The sequence below is a fragment of the Sceloporus undulatus genome, unplaced genomic scaffold (assembly GCF_019175285.1).
Source record: "Sceloporus undulatus isolate JIND9_A2432 ecotype Alabama unplaced genomic scaffold, SceUnd_v1.1 scaffold_13, whole genome shotgun sequence".
NCBI classification, from domain to species: domain Eukaryota; kingdom Metazoa; phylum Chordata; class Lepidosauria; order Squamata; family Phrynosomatidae; genus Sceloporus; species Sceloporus undulatus.
Genome location: NW_024802935.1, coordinates 3,052,678 through 3,079,105, shown reverse-complemented (window position 1 = coordinate 3,079,105; position 26,428 = coordinate 3,052,678). Strand labels below are relative to the sequence as shown.

The following is a 26,428-nucleotide window of genomic DNA, read 5'->3' as shown; positions in this document are numbered from 1 at the left end:
CCCCCCCCCCCCCCATATCATTTTATTTCAGCTTCTCCTTGTAAGCACTGAACTTTATTTTTCCTTCTCCCCTCCCATTACATATACCTTATGTGACATGCCTTAAATTTAGATTGTAAACCTAAAGGCAGAGACTGTCATATTAATTATTAGTTGCTCTGTCAGCTTTTTGGGCTAATGTGCAAAGAATATTTGCTTTAAATATTTGTTTTTCAAAAGCAACCAAGCAAGCAAAATCTGGAATTCACTCCCTTGGCATATGTGTCTGATGCTTTTACGCAAGAGGAGAAGCCTATTTAAGATTTTAAATGGAATTTCCCTTTTCCTTTAAGAATATCTGACAAACATCCCTGCACCATTTCTTTCAAGTTCTCTTGCTCTTGGCATCTTTTATTGATTTTGTATGGCTTGCTGCTCTTTCATGAGCCTGTTGCTTATTGCAATGTTTTCTTATTTTGCTTGGTTTGTATCAGTAAAAATAACTATCTTTTTTGCTTTCTTTTTGAGCGAACTTGAAACCTGTGTAACAAAAGGAGGATATACAGTCAGCCCCACACATTTGCAGATTTAAGGTCCATGGATCTGATTATTCGCAAGTTTGCCACCACCCTTCTGAAGCTTCCGACCCCACAAGCCTGAGACCACCATGAATGTGGAGGGATGATTGTAAATGCTTAAATATATGAATGAATGAATGAATGAATGAATGAATGAATGAATGAATGAAGTATAGACTGCACTCCTACACACATTTACCTAGGAGTATGTCCCACTGAACTTAGTGAGATTTACTTCTGTTTGATTTGTATCACCTGCAGTATATGAAATGACCAAACAGTTCTTTTTAATGATATAAAACAAACCAAAAACAAAACTCCCGTTGCTTTTTTCCTAGATTGTGTAACAATAAATATGGTTTCTCTCTCTCTCTCTCTTAATCAGAATGTGGACAAACTATGGTAGCATTAGGAAGTACTGGCTTTGGAGGAAGAATCATGAGTCCATATTACCCAAGCCACTACCCACCAAAATGCATTTGTACTTGGACTTTTCAGGTAATTTTAAACCCCACAGTGCAGGACTTTTGCAATTTCACTTCACTGTATTTGCTGTTGATTAGAAAACAGGGCTTCCAGTCTTCCACTCTCTTTGATGAGATGAAGTTGCAGGATTCTAAACTCTTTGATCTTAGTACAAAGCCTGAATCTCTCTCTGTCTCTTTTTTTCTTTTTTGGTCAAGTAGCTATAGTGGGAGATGAAAGGTGTCCTTGTGAGAAGGTGGAAAGCTGCACCTGCTCTTTGCCTCTGCCAGCCTGCCCTCTCTTTCCAAGGCTCTCATGCTCTGGCTGGCAGTTAAACTGTGGCAACCACTGTCACTTCTTATAATCCAGCATACCGAAATCAGAAACTGCAACTGAGTGGAGTACCCACTTGTCAGTTTTGAACCAGGAGGAGGGAGGAAGTTTGTTAAGCAGCTTACAGATCCAGAAGCCCATCTTTTCAGTCACAGCTAGAGTCTGGAAGCGATATGTTACAAGTAATAATGATATTGTCTGTAATATGTTACCAGAGCATCCTACAGATGGATAGCCTTGTTGCTTGTTTGGAAGAGTGATAGCAAGTAATGTTTACTCATTATTCCTAAAACATGGCTATTCATGAGTCACTGAGATGGATTTAGGCAATTTTTGTATTGTGCTTTTAAAAAAATACTAAAGTAATTTAAAAAATCTTGTTGGTCATGAACAAGATTAGGCCTGGCACAGACTGGTGCTATGCTCCAGCCTGGGGCCAAAAGTAGGGCTCGGGAGAGCGGAGCATCTACATGCTCCCAAGCCCTACCATGCTCCACAAACACCATGTCGTTCGTGACGCTGATGTGCCTCATGCGTCATGTCCAAACTGTGTAGTGCATGAAGGACATCACAGCGCTGCTCCAGGACTCTTATGGTGTCTCGGCAGCGGCAGAGAAAGAGCCACATTTCATATCTCCTTTTTCCAGGTGTACCATTGCTGCGCCATTTGGTCGGCATGGCCACAATCCAGGGGAGAAAGGGGCAGCCTCTGTCTGCCCCTTTCTCCTCATCTGTACACCCCCCCTTAGTTACTTTTTATAATGAGCAATGAGCAACAGCAACTACCTATCTTCCAAAATCAGCAAGTCATATTATTATTATTATTATTATTATTATTATTATTATTATTATTTTAAAAAGAACATTCCAGTTGTGTTGAAACTGAATATGGATACTCTCTGAGGGAGTCAGGGAGTCTGCACAATAGATGAGGGAGAAATTCAGTTTACATTTGAATACAGACTGACCTATTTCACCCTGCCCATGCCTAGGTGTGAACTAAAACAGTCATCTTTCAGTATTCATAATTCTTAAAAACTGAATGAAGTTTACCAGTCCACAAAAAATGCAAACAAAATTCTGCATTTTGGGGAAAAGTACAGACAAATATATCAGCATTTACATAAGTATAAATTATTTATAAAACTATTTTGCTATTTTGTATAAAACCAGGAAAAATTTGATCTTAGAAAGTTACTTTGAAAAAGTAATTCATTATGTAACTCAGTTGAAATTTCCCCAGCATAATTTGTTGCCATTATGAGTTGTTGTTTTTAAACAAATAGTTGGTGTATCATGTGTTTGTTAATTACTTTTTAACTAATTTTCTATTACTTAAAAAATCTCCCAATTTTAATATTGATGGTAATGGCATACAACATGAAAAATTTCACCACAATAGCCCCTTGAAATTCTGCTTAAAATGTCCTTGAAAGGTAACAAGAATCATTAGTCATTACACAAAAAGTATTATTGTTCCCTATGAAGTAATTTTGTTGTGCGACAAGTACATGAATGAATGAATGAATGAAGTTACTCAGGTAAGTTATGCATAATTTCTTCCTTCCAAACACCAGTTTATAGAAAACTGTATACAAAATTGTGTACATTATTAGAAATTGCACAAAAATGCCTCTGAAATGTTGTGTCCTTTAAAACAACATTCAAAAACTTATGTAGAAATGTGATAGAGCAAACGTATGACTGGAAAAACAAGAAACTAAAAAAATGGAGCCTGCCCAAGCCTTGAGATCTGCAGGAGAGGCCCTTCTGTCTGTCCCATAATGGTCTGGCTAGCCTCTCTTCCTCTATTTTGCCCCTTTGTCACAAGTTGTTACCTTCTAGATGTGGAAGTTACTTTATGAAGTTAAGAATCTCTTGTATTCATGGAAGATTATCTAATAGATTGTCTCCCTTCTTTTCAAGGATTTAAAATTTCATGGAGATCCTCCTCAGATACAGGAAAGAGGGCAATCATAATGTAATGAGGTGGAGCTAGAATCTAGCAATTTCCCTGTCTATTCAGATGCGTATGTGTATCTGAACTGGTGTATGCATACCTCAACACAGCTTCAGAGAAACCAAAGTTGACAGATTCATCCATCCCTAGTCTGTGTCTATTCGATGTTGCTTTCCTTCCAAAGCAAATTGCAGCTATGTTGGGATGATGGTGGTGTACGTGTAAACATATGTGTACATGGTTTTTGTTAGGACCCTAACAAGAGAGGGAAAAATTAACTACCTACCAGTTTCCCCTACAGCTTTATTTGCACTGGCATCTAAAATTTGTTCTAATCGGCTCCCCCAGCCTAGATAAAACCCTGGAATGCATATATACACACATATATGTAAGTCTACACAGATATGACATAATTAAATTTTTCCAGCTGAATTTTCCTCACATAACATTAATGTCAAATGTAATTACTCTTTCTTAAAAACAGATTCCCCAGAAGGACTTTGGTATAGCACTGAAATTTCATAACTATACTATACGTGAAAAAAGCATTAAAGGCTGTGAGCATGGATGGTGGAAAATTAATGAGCATATGTAAGTATATCAATGTAGGCTATTCATCTGTACAGATAACTAGCACTGCTTCTCTCAAGGGAGTAGTACATTAACAAGGAAGCAAATATAGGAACTTTTGGCTGCAATGATAAGGAGACTGATGGTAGATAGGATTAACTGCATTAAAACAAACATGGCAATGTACAAAATGTCCTCAACCAATTCACATATGTCCTTCAGATGTATTTGCATACAACATATGCTGTCTGGACCAGACCTTGGAAAAGTTGGGAGGTTTTGTAATACAATTCACAAAATTCCCAGCCAGCATAACCAGTGGTCATAATGCCTGGAGCATTCTAGAAGTTGCCAAAGAAGCAACTTGTCCAAGCTTTGCCTGCACAGTGTAATTTCACATGTTTACATTCTATTCAGCATGGCAACTAAGCACAACGGTGCAGCATAGAACTGGGGAGGTGGTAGATAGAAATGAGAAAATTTATAGGAAGGAGAAAGAGAGAGAATCTGATGTAGAATGTATACTAGCATCCTAAAATATGAGCCCTTAGAAACACACTGAACCTTAGCAGTATAGGAAGTTACACTGTACCAGGTCAGCCTTTTCCCATTTAGCTCTGTATTGTTTGACTGACAATGGCCGTCTAGGACATGAGTTAGAAAGCTTGTTCTCATAATTTTTTATATGTGGTTATGCCAGCAATCGAATCTGAGATCTTCTGAATGCAAAATATGTGTGCTGTAATTGAGCTACAGTCTACATTTATGTCAAACAAGCACACAGCCTTGTATAAAATCAGGCATTAAGCAAGAATCATGTGCTCTTCCAGCCTTTTTAGACTGCAAGTCCCAAGAGACTCGGTTAAACATAATACTTGCATTCCAACAATATCTGTAGGGCTGCATAACCCTCATCCCATCTAAGAGTACTAAAATGTGCTCCATAATACAAGTTAACACATATTCATCTTCTAGGTACTGTGGCTATTACATTGACCATCCAACAATATTTCGTGTTGCAAGCTTTGGGGTCAACATTGAATTTCAATGTAGTTCCAAGCTTTCAGAGCAGCCTCTCCTTGTGGAATATGGGCTGTACGACATCAGTCAACGTAAGACTTACTTTAATTTCCTTTGTCATATGAAAAACTGTCTGAATGAAAACACACTAGAAATAATCACTGACAATTGGGATAATACCATATTTTGTATATGGCAGCAACTGGTTTCTATTCATCAGCTATGAGGGTTGATGCAGATTTTGGTGTATGCACCTGGGATGGTGGAAGAGACTAAGGAGCTTATCACATGGGGCTGCAGGAACGCAGCTAGCACAGAATGAAAGGGAGCATGATGGGAACGGAACGGGGAAAGGATGCATTTTACTGCACGCTGGAATTCCAAAGATGCCACCGGAACTCTGCATTCCGTTCCCCATCCATCCCAGAGGAGGCGATTTTCAAGAACTGTTCCGAACAGTTCATGAAAATCACCTCCTCTGGGATGGATGGGGAATGGAACGTGGGCTTCCGGTGGCATCGGTGGCATTCCAGCATGCAGTAAAATGCATCCTTTCCCCATTCTGTTCCCATCATGCCCCCTTTCATTCCATGCTAGCTGCGTTCTTGCAGCCCCATGAGATAAGCTCCTATATTACATCCTCATTACTACAGTGGCCCCTCCCACCTTCTGAAAATATTTCAGAGGGTTTGGGGGGATGTTGTTGAATGGGGTGAGCCATGGTTTGAGGTGTAGGTGAGCAAGGCTACAACAAGGAATTGTGTCAGGGGTCCAGTTTGTGATTATCAATCTTGCTCACTCACTGGTTGAAGGGAGGAAGAATATCCTCCTCCTGTGTCCTAATCAGACTTCCATATATAGGTGTGGCTATTGCCTGGGAAAGTAGGTTATGAAGGGCAAATGACTGTAACAGCAGTGCCACAGTTGTGAGTGACTATGTAGTGTTAGTGAATATAGAGCAGTTACAGATCTGTAACTCCAGGTTATCAGTCTGTAACTACGGATTATACCTTCCAGTTACTACCAGAATATTCTCTTGATAAATCAAGGTGGGCAATTGAAGAGTGGTTGGGGGCCAGTTTTTACCCCTATATACCTAATGGGCTGCACTGTTGCATGCCAAATCTCTGAACTATTTCCAGGGATTTTTTTTTCCACCTGAAATGCCCCCAAATGGCTCAGAATCACTTTTGCTGCTCCATAACCCAAGACACTAATCTACATTGAAAACCTACCAGAAGCCAAAGTGGCAGCAAATTGGCCAAAAGAGAAACAGGATGTCAGCGACATCAGTTCTGGTTTTTATTTCAGTCAATTTTCTGTTATTGGGGGGGGGGGGGGGGGGGGGCAGCTTTGGTTTTTTTTAAAGGTGTGTGAGAAGGTGGGAGTAGTTGGGGGGCAAAACCATTACATTTTTCTGGTGGGTGTTTCTGGCTATGTGGTCATGTTCTAGAAGAGTTTATTCCTGACGTTTCACCTGCATCTGTGGCTGGCATCTTCAGATAATACTGGCATGGAAGAGAGTTGGATCAGGAATAAACTCTTCTAGAACACGGCCACATATCCCGAAAAACACACAAAAAACTATGGATTCTGGCCATGAAAGCCTTCAATTTCACAAAACCATTACAGGATGGATGAATTTGCACCCAGGAATTTTTAATTGAGGAGTCAGGAGACTTGGGGAGGGGGATCAGGAATTCCCAGAGCCACATGCAACCCACAGGCTGGAGTTTGCCCATCCTTGTGATAAACTGTATGTGTGTGTGTGTGTGTGTGTGTGTGTGTGTGTGTGTGTTTTAATTCTAAAATAAGAATTTAAAGGGATTTTATTAAAAGGAAGAATCTGCCAGGAAGTTTTCCTACCCTTGGAAATGAGTGATGTCCATATGTGAATGGGACAACTTTTGGCAGGTCCGTATTCTTTTATAATAGAAATGTTAATATTCAAACCAGAATCTATAATGATAGGTGTTCTCTCTCTTGACTTTAGCCTGTCCATTGGGATCTTTTGAATGCCACACTGGTTTATGTATCCAAAGATATCGGCGTTGTGATGGGATCAATGACTGTTATGATGAAAGCGATGAACTCTTCTGTGGTAAAGTACCTATAGCATATAATTGAAAATAGAGTGATGGTCCTTTATGGCTGTCCTTTGGCATAGTTTCTCCTTATGATTTTGTGATTTTCTTCTCTTTGTTTTAGATACATCCAAACAAAACTGTAGCACCAGCTTCTTAATGCAACACCATTCCATTTTCTGTGATGGAATAAATGACTGTGAAGATGGCCAAGATGAACAACATTGCACTGAAAGTGAGTCTCACCCAGAACTTTGAAGTAAATAGTTATAAATAATTAGTAATGTTTAATTAAATCTTTTTTGTAATAATTAAGACATGCCTAAGTGATATTGTATCTTAGCAAGGGATAACATCATTTGTTTTATGGCAAAACTGTAACTTTTAAAAGTTACTCTCATAGTTACAGAGATATCGCTCTGTATAGTTGCAGAGGTATTCACTCAATGGTGGAAGAAGAATATAAAATGGTTTAAATGCTGGGCCATGCTGCCGCTGCTGCCACTACTGCTGCTGTGTATTCTGTTTTGGGTGTTTGCAATGAGAGTAGATTAAATGAAACAACATGATTTACACAACTGTTGATTCAATGTTGCTGTTATGTGCCTTCAAGGCCACTCCAACCTATGGCAACCCTATTCTAGGGTTTTTTTTTTGGCAAGATTTATTCAGAGGAGGTTTGCCATTACCTTCCTATAAAGTTGAAAGAGTGTGATTTTTCCAAGGTCACCTGGCAAGTTTCCATGACTAAGCAGGGATCTGAACCATGATTTCCCAGAGCCAGAGGCCTCATCTGCACTGCAAAAGTGATGCAGTTCGACAGTGCTATGGGATTCTGAGATTTGTAGTCTGTTGTGGCACCAAAGCTCTCTGATGGGTAAGGCTAAATATCTCACAAAACTACAAATTTCAGAATTCCAGAACATTGAACCATGACAGCTAAAGCAGTGACAAACTTCATTATTTCTGCAATGCATATTAGTCCAGCATTTAGACCATTAAATCATGCTGGTTCTCAGATTTTGATTTACCATTCAGCAATTGAGTTAATGGATCTACTATAGCAGGGACTAGTAATTGGATTTAGGACAACATCTTTAATTAGCATCTTAAATTTCTTGTCCTGTCTCATAAACATAAACATGGCTAGCTGCAGTGATCCTACTCAATAGAAACCAAGGATATAAAACTTTAAGCTTGAGTGACTTTGCTTTGAATTTTGTCTTAGCCATGAGTTCATTGTATAGTTCAGCAACTCTCTCTCAGAATCAGTCCCTGTCTGGAAACTGATAAAATAATATTGTTAGAGCATTTATTTTGCATTTGGTTGTTCTCTTTCAGACATTCCATGTACCAACAATACCTATAAATGTAGCAACAATGTTTGCTTCAGGAAACAAAATGCAAGATGTGATGGAATCATAGATTGCCTTGATCGAAGTGATGAAAGGAATTGTAGTAAGTCTGCCTAAAGTTGTACTCCCCAGAAATACTAGAAAGTTAAGCCCATTTATATTCTATATGTTCAATACATACAAAAGATTATGTAATTTTATCCCACCCTCATCGTTTTCCTGTAACTAATACAGTGCAATATCCATCAATTACCAATGCATTCATATTTATAATGAGTAAGTGTGTCCATCAACCTAATATGTTTAGGCAAAATATAATGTCCCTCTGAAGACAGTGAACTTTATCACACCACGGGCTCCAGGCAGGGATGGGAACAGAATGGATGGGGCCAGGAACGAGTGTGGAATGAGTGGGGGATGCATTTTACTGCACACAAAGTCCCCCACTCATTCCATTCTATTCCCCAGCAGTTCCCCATCCGTTCCAGAGGGGGTAATTTTTGAGAACTGTTCAAAACAGTTCTCAAAAATCTCCTCCTCTGGGGACGGATTGGGAATGGAAGGACAGGGAACGGAACGAGTGAGGGACTTCCTTGTGTGCAGTAAAATGCATCCCCCACTCGTTCCGTTCCCTTCCAGGCTCTTTTTGTCCCATTTTTGTCCCGTTCTTGTCCCTACCTGGAGCCCTGTGCAATAAAGTTCAGTGTTTGAATCTTGTTTTTCATGACATCCTGCCTAGGTCCCCACACCAATTTAGTCAATGCCCAATTGGAAAATGCGAGCACCACCCATCCATTCTTTATGACTATAATCCACAAGTCATTTGGCTAACTCAATCACAAGATAAGCTTCTTTTTTTTAACCCCACAGCTTTGCCAATATCTCTTCCAAGCCAAATACAGTCGGCCCTTCTTATACACGGATTTTTTATACACGGATTCAAGCATCCATGGTTTGAAAATGTTCAAAAAAAGTATAAATTTCAAATATCAAATCTTGATTTTCCATTTTTTTTATAAGGGACACCATTTTGCTTATGTCATTATATTTAATGGGACTTGAGCATCCATGGATTTTGTTATCCACGGGGGATCTTGGACCCAAACCCCAGTGTATAACAAGGGTCCACTGTATAAGGACAGACAGAAGAAAACTAGTTAGAATGCCATGAGTGGGGCTGTTGTAAGAATCACCCAGGTGCCTCCTGAGCAGCTAGATCTTGGGCTCCTTATGAGTCTTTGTATTGGGATGGTTATATTTTAATTACTGAGGATTGAAATAACCTGTCTGTAGCCTTTGGCAAGACCTGAATGTGTATGCTGTAATCACTTCGGTGAAACAAATCACATCTAAGACTGATATCCTGCACCAGGACATATATCACACATGTACAACTATGAACATCTCCCATCCAACCCAACGCAATCCAACTCAACCCACATTTTCTTTACTACACCTCCCTCAACATGGCCTTCTTCTGGCTGGTGGTGAACAGGAGGAACACAGAGAAGCTTCAAGTTATTGTCCCCATGGCTGGCTGAATAGCAGTAACATTATCCTCAGGAATCCCCATAAGACCTCTGAGATTCCAGAGGATAGCCTTTGTCATAATCCAGGTATAGGTAAATACCTGGATGCTCCTTCACCACTCTCTGCCAAGCATAAAATTAAAGTGTGTGTGTGTGTGTGTGTGTGTGTGTATGGGGGGAGGGAGAATGCACCAGAGGAAAAGTAGATGGGGTGTGGGGGTCAATGCATATTTAGTAAATTCTCATCTGCAATGACCTAAAAGTGAGTTATGATAGTGTAAATTGGACTCACAGCATTGTAAAACAGGATTGGACCTGGGGTCCTTCCTTGATAAGTAGTGTGCCCATTATCTTCCAGAGCTGGTCTGTCTGGCTGTGACAGATGGACATTGGAGTCCAATAAAATTCTAAATTGTTTTATTGAATTGGGCATTCTACTTTTATGTACACAGCTCTGAAATTCTTTTTGGATTGAAGGCATTTTTTAAAAAAAGAAATCATAAATATTCTGCCTCCATGATAGTGGAAAGGTTAGATATAAATATATTAAGAAAATAAATGATAGATAAAACATTAACTAGATAATTATCCTGCTATTGGTTTAAAGCATTAGTAATTTAAATTTATCTTACTTGAAAAAATCTGTATTTTGTTATTAATAAATAATAAATTGTTCATTTATTAACCGCTTTTCCAACGTGGTGTACAAAAATTGTTAAAAACAGACAATAAGAACAGTAAAAACCACATCTTAAAAGTAGATAATTAAAATAGATTAAATGCGAGCAAAATTTTAAAACATCCAATGACATTGTTAAAATCAAAAATCATAAATGCTATACATCAATAGGGGAATATATTCTTAAACGGAATTATTAGGGAAGGTTTGAAGGAAGAGATGAGTTTTTAAAGCCTTCTTAAAGGCTTCCATTGATCCACTAAGACGGATCCCTTCAGGTAAGGCATTCCATAGAGAGGGTGCCACGGCCGAAAAGGCCCTTTGTTGAGTGGACGCCAACCTCACCTTAGGTTGGTTAAGAGACAGTTTTCCAGAAATTCTGAGTGTGCGGGGAGGATTATGCAGGGAGAGGCGTTCCCTCAAGTAACCCGGGCCCAAGCCATTTAGAGCTTTAAAGGTAATAACCAACACTTTGTACTGGGACCGGAAATGAATTGGCAGCCAGTGTAGAGATTTTAAAATAGGTGTTATATGATCAAATCTCGTTGTGTCCATAATTAGCCTGGCTGCTGCATTTTGGATCAGTTGAAGTTTATTGTTGCTAAAAAGTTTGAATCATATTCTTTTAAGGCTGTGGCAGCACTAAATACACCAATGCACATCTCCGGATTGTAGGAGGTTCGGATGCACAGGAAGGTGAATGGCCGTGGCAAGTCAGCCTCCAATTTGCTGGAGTTGCTTATTGCGGAGCCTCAGTTATATCCAAAGAATGGCTTCTGTCAGCTGCTCATTGTTTTCAGGGGAACAGGTAAGTAGTTAAAAGTCAGTTTCTTTAGAGTCTTTCCTTTAATAATGCTAAAGTGGCATGCATATAGTATAGGTGAGCACAATGAATTTGTTGTTCTTCCATTAATTTGTAATGGTCAGTCATGGATTTCTAATAACCAGTTAGAAAAATAATCTGAGAACCTTTACATGTGCTAAGGCCCAATAAACAAAGACGTCCTGTTCTTGGCATGCCAAAGATGACCTCTTCCTCATTTACCCAAAGTGCTATCTTCATGGGTCATTTAGCTTGTTCAGAACAAAGTGGAGCTGATATTTTGGATACCCCAGCTCTTCCCACATCCTACACACAGGGAGCTGATAACAATGGAGGAAAATGAATTGGACACCACAGTTCCAACATGGAGCTGTCATGTGCATTAGTTCTAAGAAGCTTTTACTTGAGGGTTTTTAAAGAAGCCTACCTTATGGAGGTCCTTGAAGCTGTTAGAGTCACTAGCAATTAAAGATGGGGGTGCTAGCTAGGTCTAGTTGTCACTCTATTCTCTCACCCATTGTTTGATGGTCACTTTAGTCTTTTCATATACCATGCTAAGCAAAAGATCTGAGAAAAAGTCAGTGAAGAAATTTTAGTCACCATTTGTTACTACATAGACAGGAAATCATGAGTCAAGATAAGTGGAGCAAGGCCGGTGGGAAAGAAGAAAGTTTATTGCACAGACCCTTGGTATGGGCTTGGCACGTTACAAAAGGGGGCATGATGGGAATGGAAGGTAGCAAAGGATGCAGTTTGCCGCACAGGAGAACACAGCTGCCACCGGCAGAAGTTCCCATCATGTTCCAAATGCGTCCCAGAGGAGGTGATTTTCAGGAACACTTCTAAAGAGTTCCTGAAAATCGCCTCCTGGGGACTCATCCGGAATGCAATGGGAACTTCTGGCGTTGTCATCGTCATTCTCCTGTGTGATAAACTGTGTCCTATGCTACCTTCCGTTCCCATCACGCCCCCTTTTGTAACACGCCAGGCCCATTCCAGGAGCCTGCGCAAAAAAGCCCAAGGATAGTCTGAGCCAGTAGCTGAGGATAGTCACCCACACTCTGGCCTCCATTTTCATAAAGTCAGACTCCAGTCTCAGAATTGCATTAGAGACATATCTTGGATCTTAGAAATTTGGATTGCATAAGTTCTAATGGTGCAGAATTGAGGAGGGGTCTCAGCTGGGATCCATAAAGCAGTTGTGCAACCAATTTGGCTTCGAAGACTTTGTGTGCCGCCGGGATATAATGGCATCCTCTTGTTATAAAAAAATTGAGGATGACTGTTGAGCTCCTCTGCACATTACTTGAAGCATAGTCTCCCTGTGATTTCCTATTACCAGTAGCGTAAAAGATTACCCCCAGATATTTGAAGCAGGAGACCTGTTTGCTCTTGTGACCATCTATAATCCAGTTTCGGTTCTTGGGCCTTTAAGCAAATGCCATGATTTTAGTTTTTTGATAATTAAGTTATGGCTGATCCTGTTTGCGATACTTTGTTACTGTTCCTAATGCTCTTTTTAGACCAATAGGTGTTCTTGAAATTACTGCTGCATCATCTGCATAAAGCAGAGGAGAGATATGCCTTTCCTCTAGCTTCAGAGGATGAGCATTTGTGTTATCAAGAGGATCCACCATGTCATTGATGTAAACATTGAACAGGAGAGGAGCTAGAATGCAGCCTTGCTTGACACATTTCACAGTGGCAATGGCATCAGTGAGATTATCCTGGGAGTTCCAACTTATTTTGAGTGAGGTCTCTTCATGCAGCATACGAATTAGATATAGTAGAGGTTGGTCAGTCGAGGAAGCCTCAATTTTTTTCCATAGTTTTTGGTTCAAGATACTGAGTCAAAAGCTGCTTTAAAGTCCATAAAAGCAACATAGACAGAGACTGTGTTGAAGTTGGCATACTTTTCGATGAGGTGTTGGAATACAAAGCACTGGTCTATGGTGGACCAGCCTTTCCTCAAACCAGCTTGTTCCTCTAAAAGTATGTTTTCTTGTTCCATCCAATCTTCTAGTTTCCACTACAAGTGCTTTGCATACAGCTTGCTGATAATGTTGAGGAGACTAATTGGTCTATAGTTGCCAAGTTCATTCTTCTTTCCTTTTTCATATATGGGAACAATGATAGCATGCCCCCAGTCCTTAGGTGCTCTACCGTAGTTGTCAGTGCAGGTAAAGAGAACTTTTGGTGATGGGGAATACAATGGATTGGATGATCCTCACTTTAGTGTTTAGAGTTATGTCTTTACATTTTATTATCTTCTCCAGTTCTTTCATAGCTGCCCTTCCCAATCCTAGCCTTCTTCTGATTTCTTGGTTTGATACCATCATAGACAAATCTATATTGCTCACATACTCGGTTTATTTGTTGGCTAGATGACAGTTTATGAAGCAAAGCTTCCCTAGCAATCTTTGAAAGCTCTCAGTGCTTAGGTGGCTGTGAGCTTTGCCAAATGATTAAGTCAACACTCTCACCTACACAGTGTTTAGCTGTCAGACATCTTTTAAAGCAAATCCAGTGCCTGCCTTGTCTGATAACACAAATAACATTGATAAAATTACTAGAATAATTTACTCTGATCTAGTTGCTGTTGAAATCAATCATGTTTAGATCAAATCAGTTGCCCTACTGATTTTAGTAAGTCTTTCTTTAAATAACAGCCTAACTGAGGACAGGAGTAAGGATCATATAGCTTTCTACATCACAAGTAGTTAAATACAGTGAGTCCAGGGGCTGCTTTTCTTTTTGCTCCTGAGGCCCCTCAGAGGCCACATGTAATGCCAAAGAAGAAGCAATCCATAAGTGATCAGAAGTTTACTAAAGGTTTTGAAAAAATAGATTTGTTTTTTTGTCTGTGGAGGAAGCTAAATAGTATGGGGCAGTGTGCAAAAACTGTTTAAAAGGTGAATTTCCATTCTTGGAGAGTTCCACATGAGTGAATTAACCTTTTTGCAGGGAGCAGCCAAAGGTCAATCATGAGTGAAGGATCACAGAAAAGCTTTGGAGAGACACATATGGCTCCAGGATCTCCCTTTGTCCACTCCTCCTCTATATGCTGGAGTGCAACTTTCACTGGCCTTACCTAACATAGTCAATATCGTGGTACTTTCAATGAAACAACATATGGTGAACCACCTGTTCCCTAGCTGTGATTTATGAATTATTATTACTGCATGATCCTTTATATATTTACTCAGAAGTCAGTCCAACTGTGCTAAAGAATGCTTGAGTAAATTAAAGCCTTAAATTACAGCCATGATTACAGTAAATTACAGCCTTAAAAGAAGACATTGCTATGAATCCTCTTAGATTGCAGGTAAATTCTTCAGTTGATTAGAAACAACAACAACAACAACAACAACAACAAATAATAATAATAATAATAATAATAATAATAATAATAATAATAATAGGTTTTATTTATATTGTCCTGCCTCTCCCGACGGATCGAGGCGGGATTACATTAAATTATACAAAAACAATAATAGTAATAACAATTATTTAAAATCACAATATAAAACCATATCCCATCTAAAAACAATTAGTACAATATAAAAATTTATCACAGCCTGAGGTAGACGCCTGATCGGGAGGTAGCAAACTTGTTGAGTCTATAAAAGATCAGGAGGGTATGCTTACCAGAAGAGGTATGTTTTCAGTGCCTTTTTGAAGGTGTCAAAGGTGGGAACTGTTTTTTTTAAATAGAACCTATCTCTCCATGTTCCAGCAATTCAATCACTATGTTTGTTATTTAAATCATTTTCATTAGGTTATCAGACCCTAGAATCTGGACAGCACATATGGGAATGCGTATCCAAGGAAAAGCCAAATTTGTTTCTACTCTGAGGCGAATCATCATCCATGAATACTATAACAGCCAAAATTATGACTATGACATTGCCCTGCTGCAGCTAAGCACACCATGGGCTGACACCATGAGATCTTTAATTCAGCCAATATGTCTACCTCCTGCCACTTTCAGAGTGTACCCTGGGGAAAAATGCTGGGTAACAGGCTGGGGACAGAAACAAGAAACAGGTAAACACCTCTCCCCTATGTTATTATTATTATTTTTTTGACAAGTGAGCCAGCATGCTGGTTAGAATGCTGGAATGGGAATTGTGAGATATGAGCTCTAATCCCTGCTTTACCATGGAACTCTGCGACCCTGAAGCTGGCATTTTTTCTCAGACTGATTACCTCATAAGGTTATTGTGAGAATGATGTGCAGACCCACATATGTAGCCAATAATGTGCAGACTGACATATGTAACCAGAGGAAGAGACAGGATGTAAATGCAACTAAAAGCTCCCTTCTGATGGGCTAATAGTTCCATTAAATGTTTCTAGATTTCACACGTTGGAACAGTTATTCCAAGAGCCAGTGTGGTGTAGTAGTCTGAGTGTTGGATGAGGCACCAGGTTCAAATCCTCACTTGGCCATGGAAACTCACTGGGTAACTTTGGGCAAATTACAGTCTCTCACTCCCAGTATTCCCTCTCTGAACAAATCTTGCAAAACCAACAACAAAAAACCTCTCTGATAGCTTCACCACAGGTCAGAAATGACTTGAAGGATCACAACAACAATAGTGGCTATTACCCATCCCACACCCAGTCCTGCCCTAAATAAACCACGGTTTCATCAGTTCTTTTTTCCATGTTTGAGCTTATCTGTGAGGTGAGTAAGGCTTCCCACCCTTCCAACTATCTTCTCCATGAACTCAACACCTCCCCTCATGCTCCCTCCCCCAGTACACATGTTCCCTGTATTGTACATTTATTCCACTCCCCAAAATAGTAATTGAAGTGCTGTACCACTTTAACACTATAACTGTGAAATAAAGGTGGTGGCAGGGGTGGGTGGTAGGTTCAGCCTGGTAACTGGAAATACAATGAGAGAAGGAAATATATAGAGAAAAATCCTGTTAAGCGTTGCACATGCATTCAAGATATATGAACAGTAGGACAACATCTTTACTGGAAATTTCCAGGAGGGAAAGAAAAGAGCACTGCCTAACTCAAGATTAAAAAGTTTGCAGCAAGTCCTGGAAATTCGCTAGAAATGGAATGTATTAGGAGCAAGGTTATAAGGATATTTAAAAAATATCTCAGTAAGCACAGGTACAAGTCCTGCCAAGGCCCAATGTTTTTGGCCAGTTTCTATGGAACTTAATAAATAAAATAATAAATGTGCACTGCTTTTGGATCATGACTCTGGAGACCAGGGTCTGATTTCCAGCTTGGTCATGAAACCTACTGGGTGATCTTGGGCAAGTCATATGCTGTCAGAATCGATGACAAACTTCCTCTGAACAAATCTTGCCAAGAAGATCCTATGATAAGTTTGCCTTAGGGTTGCCATAAATCAGAAATGACTTGGAGGTAGCCAACAACAATAAACTGAGTTTTACTTATTTTGCTACAGAGTTTTACACTTTTTAATTCCCAGTTCAGAGACAGGTCCTGTAACATTGATCATATATCATAAAAATTCTTGAAACAGTTAATTGGTCTATCTGCTAAAAGAAAGGTATAGGAAGACTGGTTTAATCCAATTTTGAAAAACCAATCTTAACTGAAGTACCATAAAATATCCGATATTGCTCACTTTAATCAGTATGTGACTGCTGATAAAGAGATCACAGTTACTTGTTTTTGCTTTCTTCCTTTGGATACTATATGAATGCCAGAATTAGTTTTCTTCTCTCTTTTGTAGCCTGACCAGAACAATTGGTGAATCAGGAAAGTCCAGATGTAGCTTTAAGCTAGCTATTCTGTTTCAGCCTCAGCCTCAGCCCCATCTGCTATTATTATTTTGACTTTTCTGGGACATGGATTATTGAGACTGCTTTGATTCATAATCTTTCTGCATTAAGCTTTGTATCTTTTTTTCAGATGATGAAGCACCAGCAGTTCTACAAAAAGCAGAGGTAGAAATTGTGGATCAAACGTTGTGCCATTCAACGTATGGGCTTATTACAGCCCGCATGCTATGTGCTGGGATGATGTCAGGAAAAAGGGATAGCTGCAAGGTAAATATATCTTCCCAGCTCTCTTTCCATCTCATCTTTCCACAGACTCACTTACTATTTTGTGCTTGAAGTTCATGTCTGTGCTAAGAAATCTAATAACAATAGTGTCATCAATCCTGACCACAGTTAGCATGATTGATATACACTGATGGGTTACTTTGATTTTGTACACTGGTTTCTGAGGTGGAGGTGGGGAACCTGTTGGTCCTGAATATATGGCAATTTTCTTTTCTCACTGTTATCTCATACTTTAAGGTTTAAATAGTGCCAGTCATTCTTTGGCATCAATTAAAAACACTTTTAGCAGTGATGGCATCCACTGAAATGTTTTAAAATATCAAAAGCTTTATTTTTTGAAAACAATATGTTTCAGGGAGATTCTGGAGGACCTCTGTCCTGTCGAAGCAAAGGTGATGGAAAATGGCTTCTCATAGGAATCGTTAGCTGGGGGTATGGCTGCGGAAGACCTAATTTCCCTGGAGTATACACAAGGGTGTCAAATTTTGCTACATGGATACACAAATATGTGCCTTCTGTTTTTTAACTGAAAAGTGATTGTGCTTCATGCGTCATCATTTGTTCAATTATGTCCTCATTCAAGTGATAGTACTTGAAACATCTTCATTAAAACCCTGTTTAATAATAAATGATTTGTTGTGTTTTCAATTTATTGTTGTGCACACCCCACTAAATCTTCAAAATGAATGTCATAGCCATGTTCTCATTGTGAAAAGTATATTTAATCCGGGCCTGGTCTTAAACAGTGTTAGATAGGTTTAAATCTCTAGATTAGGTACAGGTAATGCCATAGTTAGGATTAGCCTGCATGGAGAATTAATATCAGAGTGAAATGAAGATATGCTAAAGATCAGGGGGATGCTGTGGATCTAGTACCTCTTGATTTTAGTAATCTATCTACACTGCACAGAAGCCAGGTGTGTGTGAGAAATCTAGGATGTTCCTTTACCACAATTATAAGAAAGCACAATACTGCATTCCTTACATGTGTTTAGATTTAAAAACAACAGTAACAGGGAACTGCATACATACTCATGAAAAATCACTTCCTTTCTGATCTTGGAAGCAAGGCAGAGCAGGCCTTGGGGCTTACTGCATGAACTTTAAAAGCATTTCAAGCCTCCCAGGCTGGAGCCGGGACATGGGATGGAGGCGGAGATTATTGCATGTTAAATCACCACCTAATCGCTGCCCGCCATCAGCCCAGGTCCAAGCCAGGTCCCAGCTGTACTCCACCAGCATTTTTTCGAAGTCAGGAGCTTTCCGGCTTTTAAAAAGTGCTAGCAGAGTGTGACTGGGACCTGGGCTGATGGTGGGTAGCAATTAGGTGTTGATTTAGTATACGATAATCCCTGCCTCCATCTCATATCCTGGCTCCAGCCTGGGAGGCTTGAAACATTTTTAAAGTTCATGCAATAAGCTCTCTTGTTAGTTTTTGAATGGGGAACACCAAGGAATATCATGCGCTTTATGATACATTTTAGAGGCAGGCAATGGCAAACCACCTCTGCCTATTCCTTACCTAAGAAAATCACACCATAGTTCAACAAGAGACTTGGAAAAAAGCAAGAGAACACTTATGACTCCCAGCCTTTGAACGTAATGTCATCAATGAGTTCCTGAGTTAGAAACATGAAAAAAAGGGGGACATATGAGCAGAGAATACAGAGTTATCATTTTATGATTTCTTTTCTTCCCCCTGTTCACTTGGAACACAAGTCACTCAAAGTACACCAGGGCAAGTGTGTGGATCATGGCCACATAGTATGGCAGAGGCATTAGGATTTGAACATCAGGATTTTCTGAGGTAAGTACCCAATAGTGTGCTCTTATGGGATTTTACTAGAACAGTGCCTGTGCTTGGGAGAGAAATCTAGGGCAGGGGGAAGCAGAATGAATATTGGATTAGGCTTGAAATATATTACTTCAGCATCCTGAAAAATCTTCATAAAATCAATATTGATAAGCTAGATTTGACTGTCACAAAACTGTATTACCCCCTCCTGCTTATTTCCCACTATGGTTCTCCTCTCCCTTATCTGAAGAACTGAAGAAAAATTATGTCAGTATTTAGCCATAGAAGCCAGAATCTTCTTGGTACTTTACACCACTGATGTCTTGGTCTGTTACACAGGAGTGATGCACTCTTTGAGGTTTAGCAGCAGTGAGGGAAGAAGAAAAAAAAGTCATTCCTGTATTTCTATTACCAGAGAAAGCTGGGCCAACCAAAATGCACATTATTCACCTTCATCTGGCAAAGATGTTTAAAATGATGATGTTAGTCATAACCCTGTATGTGGTCAAGGTGTTGTGGTTGTTGTCTTCAGTTTGAATGGCATAGAAGGATATTCATGCAGGTGGGCACCTCCTCCTGGCCATGTGGGCACTGGAAGATTCAGTCCAGGAAATAAACTTTACATATCAGTTGCAAGACAAAAAGTTACTGCCTTTGAGATCCAATTTGCCTTGAATCCTTTATAAGGCTAGAAGCCCCCTTTGTTAGAAGGAGAAAGCTGAACTTCTCAGGAAGCCTCCATGCTTTTGCATCGGGAAAACTTTTAAGTGTTGTTAAGGTGAAACATGTAAATGCAATCCCAATTTGAAAGAAAAAAATGTTTTACCTTTGTTCAAGGTAGAACCCTTGAAGAGTAAAATTCCAGTCCATTGACTCTCTCTTTAGGATTCACATAATAATAATAATAATAATGATGATGATGATGATGATGATGATGATGATGATGATGATGTATTTATAGCCTGCCCAATCACAAGGAATCAGGGTGGGTTACAACAATAAAGAAAGTACAAAGCAAATAAACAATAACAATAAAATAACAAAGCAATTCACTATAGCAATTAATAGCAAAAAATAAATAGCAATTCACAGCAGCAATAAAATTAATAAAGCAAATTACATAGCAATAAACTAACAAAACAAATAAAATAGAAAATAATCCCCATTCTCAATCCCCCATCTAATAATATTTTTTTTAATTTGTTTTATTTATATACCGCTATTCCAAAGATCATAGCGGTGAACAGCAAGTAAGCTAATTAGCAAGTAAGCTAATTTGCCCCCAACAGTCTGGGTACTCATTTTAGTGACCTCGGAAGGATGCAAGCCTGAGTCGAGCTTGGGCCCTTTTGCTGGTCTTGAACTCGCAACCTTGTGGTTTTGAGTGAATGGCTGCAGTACAGGCATTTAACCACTGCGCCACCAGGGCTCATCTAACTACAGTATCGGACATAAAATAATATAACCCAGGGTTAAGAAACGTGATTGTCAAGGAGTTGCTGGACTGAAACCCCCAGCGCTCCTTGTCAATAGCTATGCTGGATAGGCTGATGGGAGTAACATTCCAACAGGATCTGGAGGGTATCCCCTTTGAGGTAGCCCAGGGTAAACTGCCCACTTTTTCAGCCAGGAAAGCTGGATGGAAAAGCTGCCATGACATTCTGCTGAACAGCGTATACATTTGAACAGAAATATACATTTCTGACATGTGTGTGTCCATTATAGCTGATGGGTCCAAACTGTTGGATTTGAATGCATAGCTTTATATTAAAAATAAAAATCATTACCTAATATTTAATAAATCTCACTTATAAATATAAACTGAAGCATGCATAGAGACATGTTCTGAATGGTTCAGAACACAAAAATTTGACTATGTATGCATATCCTGCAACATTTCACAGATGAAAACTGTGACAAGCAACATAAGCCTGTGGTCAAGATGGCAAATGAGGAAGGAGCCACAAGCTAGGAGAGGCTGGAGTAGATTTATTTTACCCCATCCTTCTGGGAAGTGCAAGATCCCACCTGTTCTTCTCCTCCTCTCCCCCCTGCTAACTGAGTGCAAACTACCTTTGCCACTTTGCAATAATCTGAGGACAAAGGGGGAAAGAGAGAGAAACTAGGACATTTTAACAGGTGGGATGACAGAGAATTAATCATGACTATCCCTGCCAAATTGGGATAGTTGGAGGGTATGCATATGAAACACCATACAACATTAGCCATATAGTTTTGCTCTAACTCGGTTTATTATGTTTTCATTTTTCTTTTTCCTCTTAGTTATAATTTTTATTAGCATCAGTACAACTCCTTACAATGTACCTTATCACTAAACACATAACTTGTATCCAGCTCAAACATGACAACCATACATAACATATATAACAAAATTACAACAAACAATATTTCTTACTTTTAAAAAAACACAACACATAAATTCATTTCCTTCATAGGTTATGTTTTCATTTTTCTGTGAGGATATCATTGCTAAAGTCAGTTTCTGAAAATCTGTGTTATTTCAGAATCCCAAAATGCCACAAAGGATCTTAAAAATTTCTTTTAAAGGACAAAGCATGTCCAAGGCTTCTCACTTTTAAAATACATTCTGGAGACATAACCTTGATGTAACAAACTCTTTCTGCATTCCTCTTAATTTAATTAATTATGTTGCTACAACATAAGCATTTTAAAGGGTTATAAAGTTATATTGGCTTTACATTCTCACTGCCTTTTTAATGAACAGTATACCACGCGCTATAAAAGCATAACTAAAATTTGACATTTCTAGATTGTTAAACATGCTCAGTGATGAGTTTGTCTCATTCATGCATGTTTAAAGGAGAAGCTGTCCTTTTCTGTCACTACCTGATCTGTCCTGTCCTGTTTGGTAAAGAAAGAGTTACTGTAAGGATGACTTATATTCCTCCCCACCTGCTCCAGGACTGCTGATAGGCAGAAGGCTGTTGAGCTTTATAGTAAAAAGGAATCAAGACAACAATAGGGGGTAGATAGCCTTTGAAGTGATGTTACTAAGAGAGGAATCCAGCTTCCTTTCAGGATTTTGAAATTTTAGAATTTTTCAGAGAAAACCAAGGAGGTGTCGTGATGCGATCGTTTCCCTCCAGGCGTATCTCTATTATATACAGCATTCCTACACCTAGTGAATCATACTTTCATTCTCGACCGGTAAGAAAGCACAATTCAGTTTCCCTCTGCACATGTACTTATTTAGAAATTGCTTGTGTGTAATACAATAATTATGCTGTCTGCAGAGCCATTGTGTCACTCTGTTTGGCAAATCTGATCCCATCCCTTCTCTTGTTCTTTCACAGGCTCCATCTCTCCTCCACAGCCAGACTTTACAAGGAAACATTAAGAGTCTAAAACATCCTTTTGGCAGAAGAACAAGTGTGCATTTCTGGAAAAGTTGCCTTCTAAAAATGTTTCCTACAATTGCCTTGATTGTTACTGTAATTCTTTTGTTTCTGTACTATACATTATGTAAGTGACATTACTCAGAATGACTTTACCTGGATGTTGATGCACATGTAAAGCTATGCATTCATTTCTTTCAGGTGGATTAAATGTAAAGTTTTTTTAAAATGGCTATGGACACAATTTGAAGTTCTAGGATTCTAATAATGTACAATGTTTCTAGGTAAATATTTATAACAGGGTCCAAAGTTTTGTCTTTGGACAAATGAAGCTCATATCCAAACATCATTACAAATTTCAGTTTAAACGCATCAGGTAATGGAGAGTGGTTTCAATCCTGCAAAAAGCTGCTGGACTACTTTCTCTTTGGTGAAAACTCACTGTCTATGGGTGTGGATGCGTGAGAGCAAAGGAATGGGGATTTCATACAATCTTAAAATAAGGAAGATCTTCCTTATTTTAAGATTGCTTATTACTGGTTTTTCCTTAAAAATAAAAAAAAAATAGTTTTCAGAATACATACAGACAAAATGAAGTAATTTTAAGAAAATAAACCTTTTATATACAGAGGAAACAGTTATATTAACTCCTTCATCTCTAGAGAATATTTACTCTAGTGAGTAGAGAAGCAACCCTGATGTATTCCCTTCATTGGCAACTGTTGAAAGTGAATTTTGAAAAAAGATTAGAACAGTAAATATAGCTACCCATCATAACATGTTTTGAACAGAATCTTATTTTAATCATGAACATGTGGAATGTCTTTTTTAAAAAAATATGTATTTGGGTGTTTAGTTATTCTTCTTTTTAAAAAGTAACTGCTTTTCACCACTAATAACATGCTTTTGTTTGCCTACTTGCTAATGTGGGATCTCTTTCTTTCAGCTCCCTCATTTTCTTTCATCTACATTGGTGGAAGTGTTGAAATTCCTAACCTGTCCTACTCAAGTGACCTAATGCATCCTGAGTCACATACGTTTGTAGTACAAGCTGAAGTAATCCAAAATTATGTAAGTTTGCCTATGAAACATATAAAAGAATTTCATTTAATAGTTCCTTTAACTGGAATATGCTTTTGGGAGGAGCTAGAATGCTGAGAATTTGCTGAAAAATAATTTATTTTTATTACTTTCAGCATTTATTTTCAACATTATTATTCTTTATAATAAACAATCTTTCCAAGAGTGGAATGTTGGCTTGGTGAAAACTGAAAACATCCTTTGGGAGAGTTATACCAAGGCTAGTTCTCTCGTTAGTGACTCAGCCTCCTTCAGCCTGAAAAGGATGGTCATAAAATAGGATATTATTTATATTTTAGTGGGCTGACATACGCACTTGATTTCTTCTCTAGAAACCATGTCACAAACACACCAACACCATAGCCATGTGCATTTATAAAGCAACCATTTTAGGGTAAATTTTCGTGCATCTAATGAAGTGGACTCTTCCCACAAAAGCCTATGCCATATATTTAATATGACAGAAGACTCTTTGTTGTTATCAATAAATCAGCTACACTCTACAAAAGACTTTGACCAGTATTTAATAAGAACATTGCTTGATTCCATGTACTATTAAAATTGAGAAATTTCTTCTACTTTACATAGTAGAAATTTTGCACTTCTTTTTGTTTTTTGGTATTTTGGTTAAGCGGTGACATGGTAGCAATGTTTAAATATTTGAATGGATCTCATATTGAGGATGAAATAAGCTTGTTTGCTGTTGATCCAGAGACTCATGGAACAATGGACGCAAACTATAGGAAAAGAGAGTCCACCTAAACATTAGGAAGAACCTCTGACAGTAAGCTGTTTGACAGTGGAATACACTGCCTCAGAAAGAAGTGGAATCTATTTCTTTGGAGGTTTTTAAACAAATGCTTGGATGGTCGTCTGTTGGCTGTGCTTTGATTGTGTATTCCTGAGTGGCATGGTTGAAATGGATAGACCTTTTGGTTTCTTCCAACTCTATGATTCTACACTTTTTCTTGTGCAGATATTTGCATTATCAGTTTATATTTAAATCAAAGTCACTTTTTTATTCCTCCATGCAGTACAACAATGCTTGCTTTCTTGCACTTCTCTCCCAAGTTTACTCTGGTTGTGAGATCAATACACTTTTCTGGGTCTGTGCTAACAGAAGGTTGAAAACACAAAGCATCCTTCTGTTAGCCTGCATTTCCCATCTGAATTAGTCATGGATCTCAAAGCTGCTTTGTGCATGGATTACATGAGTTGCCTATGACCTGACAAGAAGCCAGAAATGACAGGAGTGTCAAGTGCCCTAAATTCATATTGATGTGTCTCTTTCAGCAACCTTTTCTTGGTGAAGTGTCCATATTTATGTTGCCTTTTAATAAACTTAACAAAGTAAACTGAAACATGAAATTTATGTAATCCTTTATCAATTCCAAAGACTTTCAGTGTATTTATGCTAGGCATAAAACAATAGAACACTTTTGTTCTGGGATAACATTTCAAAACTGATATATTTTTAACATAATAGATTTTCTTTTCTTTATATTCAGCTTTCTAATTGTTTATCAGTTTGCAGAACTCTATGGCTCTTCTGCCTTAGGAAATTATTATTTAAAATCCATTATAACTGCATTTAGGTAAGTCATTTTCTATTATGTATCATCATTGCATAAATAAATGATTGTCTTATTACTTTTGGAAACTTTTCTATTCATGTTTGAAAGAATAATAAAATAAGAAAGCAAATTAGAATAGATAGGCCTATCAGAGTTTGGTTTTGTTTCAGTAAAGGCAAGATACTAATTGCAACTTGCAATTATAAATATATACCTGAATCAGGTGTGTAGCCATGAGAAGGGCAAAATGTGTTTGTGCGTATATTTTCAATGCTATAGCTGGTTAGCAACTCACATTTTAGGATGTTCATGTTGTTTTATGTGTACTTTATTTTTCCAAAATGGCCTGTAAATCTGACACATGTTGAAATTCTTGAGGTAAGGTTTGTTCCTGGTTGCAGTGGATCTTGGGAAATGGAAAAAAGGCTACTTTTTAAACTTTCCTATTCAAGACAATTATTTTCAGCCCTAATCAAACAGTTCAATGTATAATGTAAGATAATCTCCCTCATTTCGTGCTGTGACAGAGGATTATATCTTTCCCAAAATCTGACTTAATAATCTGGGGTGATCTGGAGTGAACCATCATATAAGAATACTTAGCATTTTGGTGTACTTGAAACAATCCAGAACAGTCATAATATATTATCTTATTAGTCCTTGCAATGGCTTGTAGGGGAGGATTCATATTTAAAAATATACCCACAGGCAGAATGAGGCTGAGAGACACAGCTTCCCAGTGAATATAGGACTGAGGCAGTGCACAAACTGCAGAAATAATTCAGAAATAATAATACCATTTTAAAAGCCATAGTTCAATGCTATGGAATTCTGGGAACTGTAGTTTGTTGTGGCACCAAAGCTCTCTGACAGAGAAGGCTAAATGTCTCACAAAACTACATTTCTCAGAATTCCATAGCACTGGGGCATGGCAGTTAAAGTGGGAGTCAACCTGAATTATTTCTGCAGTGCAGATGCAGCTTGAGATATATGTGTATGAGGCAGTTCATTACCAGTTAATCAGTACAGTGCATCACACTATGGAGGGTCAGATGTATATGATCATACTGTTAGTGGTTGCCTTTTTGCCCATTTTCATTCCTAGGCCAGAATCCAGTTTCTAAACATGATGACTAAGAGGAGTCTTCTCTGCATGAACCAGGTA

At 38.6% G+C, this 26,428-nt stretch overlaps 1 protein-coding gene across 1 annotated transcript in view; it reads left to right on the top strand.

Annotated features, from left to right (window-relative positions):
* Positions 1 to 18,044, top strand: part of LOC121917260 (transmembrane protease serine 7-like) — a 36,002-nt gene extending 17,958 nt beyond the window's left edge. The window contains exons 9-18 of the mRNA XM_042443043.1: positions 943 to 1,055; positions 3,800 to 3,906; positions 4,861 to 4,997; positions 6,899 to 7,006; positions 7,114 to 7,224; positions 8,331 to 8,447; positions 11,183 to 11,360; positions 15,154 to 15,422; positions 17,283 to 17,419; positions 17,793 to 18,044. Of these exons, the coding sequence (XP_042298977.1) occupies positions 943 to 1,055; positions 3,800 to 3,906; positions 4,861 to 4,997; positions 6,899 to 7,006; positions 7,114 to 7,224; positions 8,331 to 8,447; positions 11,183 to 11,360; positions 15,154 to 15,422; positions 17,283 to 17,419; positions 17,793 to 17,963 (1,448 nt within the window). The 3' untranslated portion in view covers positions 17,964 to 18,044. The remainder of the gene's footprint in view (positions 1 to 942; positions 1,056 to 3,799; positions 3,907 to 4,860; positions 4,998 to 6,898; positions 7,007 to 7,113; positions 7,225 to 8,330; positions 8,448 to 11,182; positions 11,361 to 15,153; positions 15,423 to 17,282; positions 17,420 to 17,792) is intronic.
* Positions 18,045 to 26,428: the final 8,384 nt, after the last annotated feature.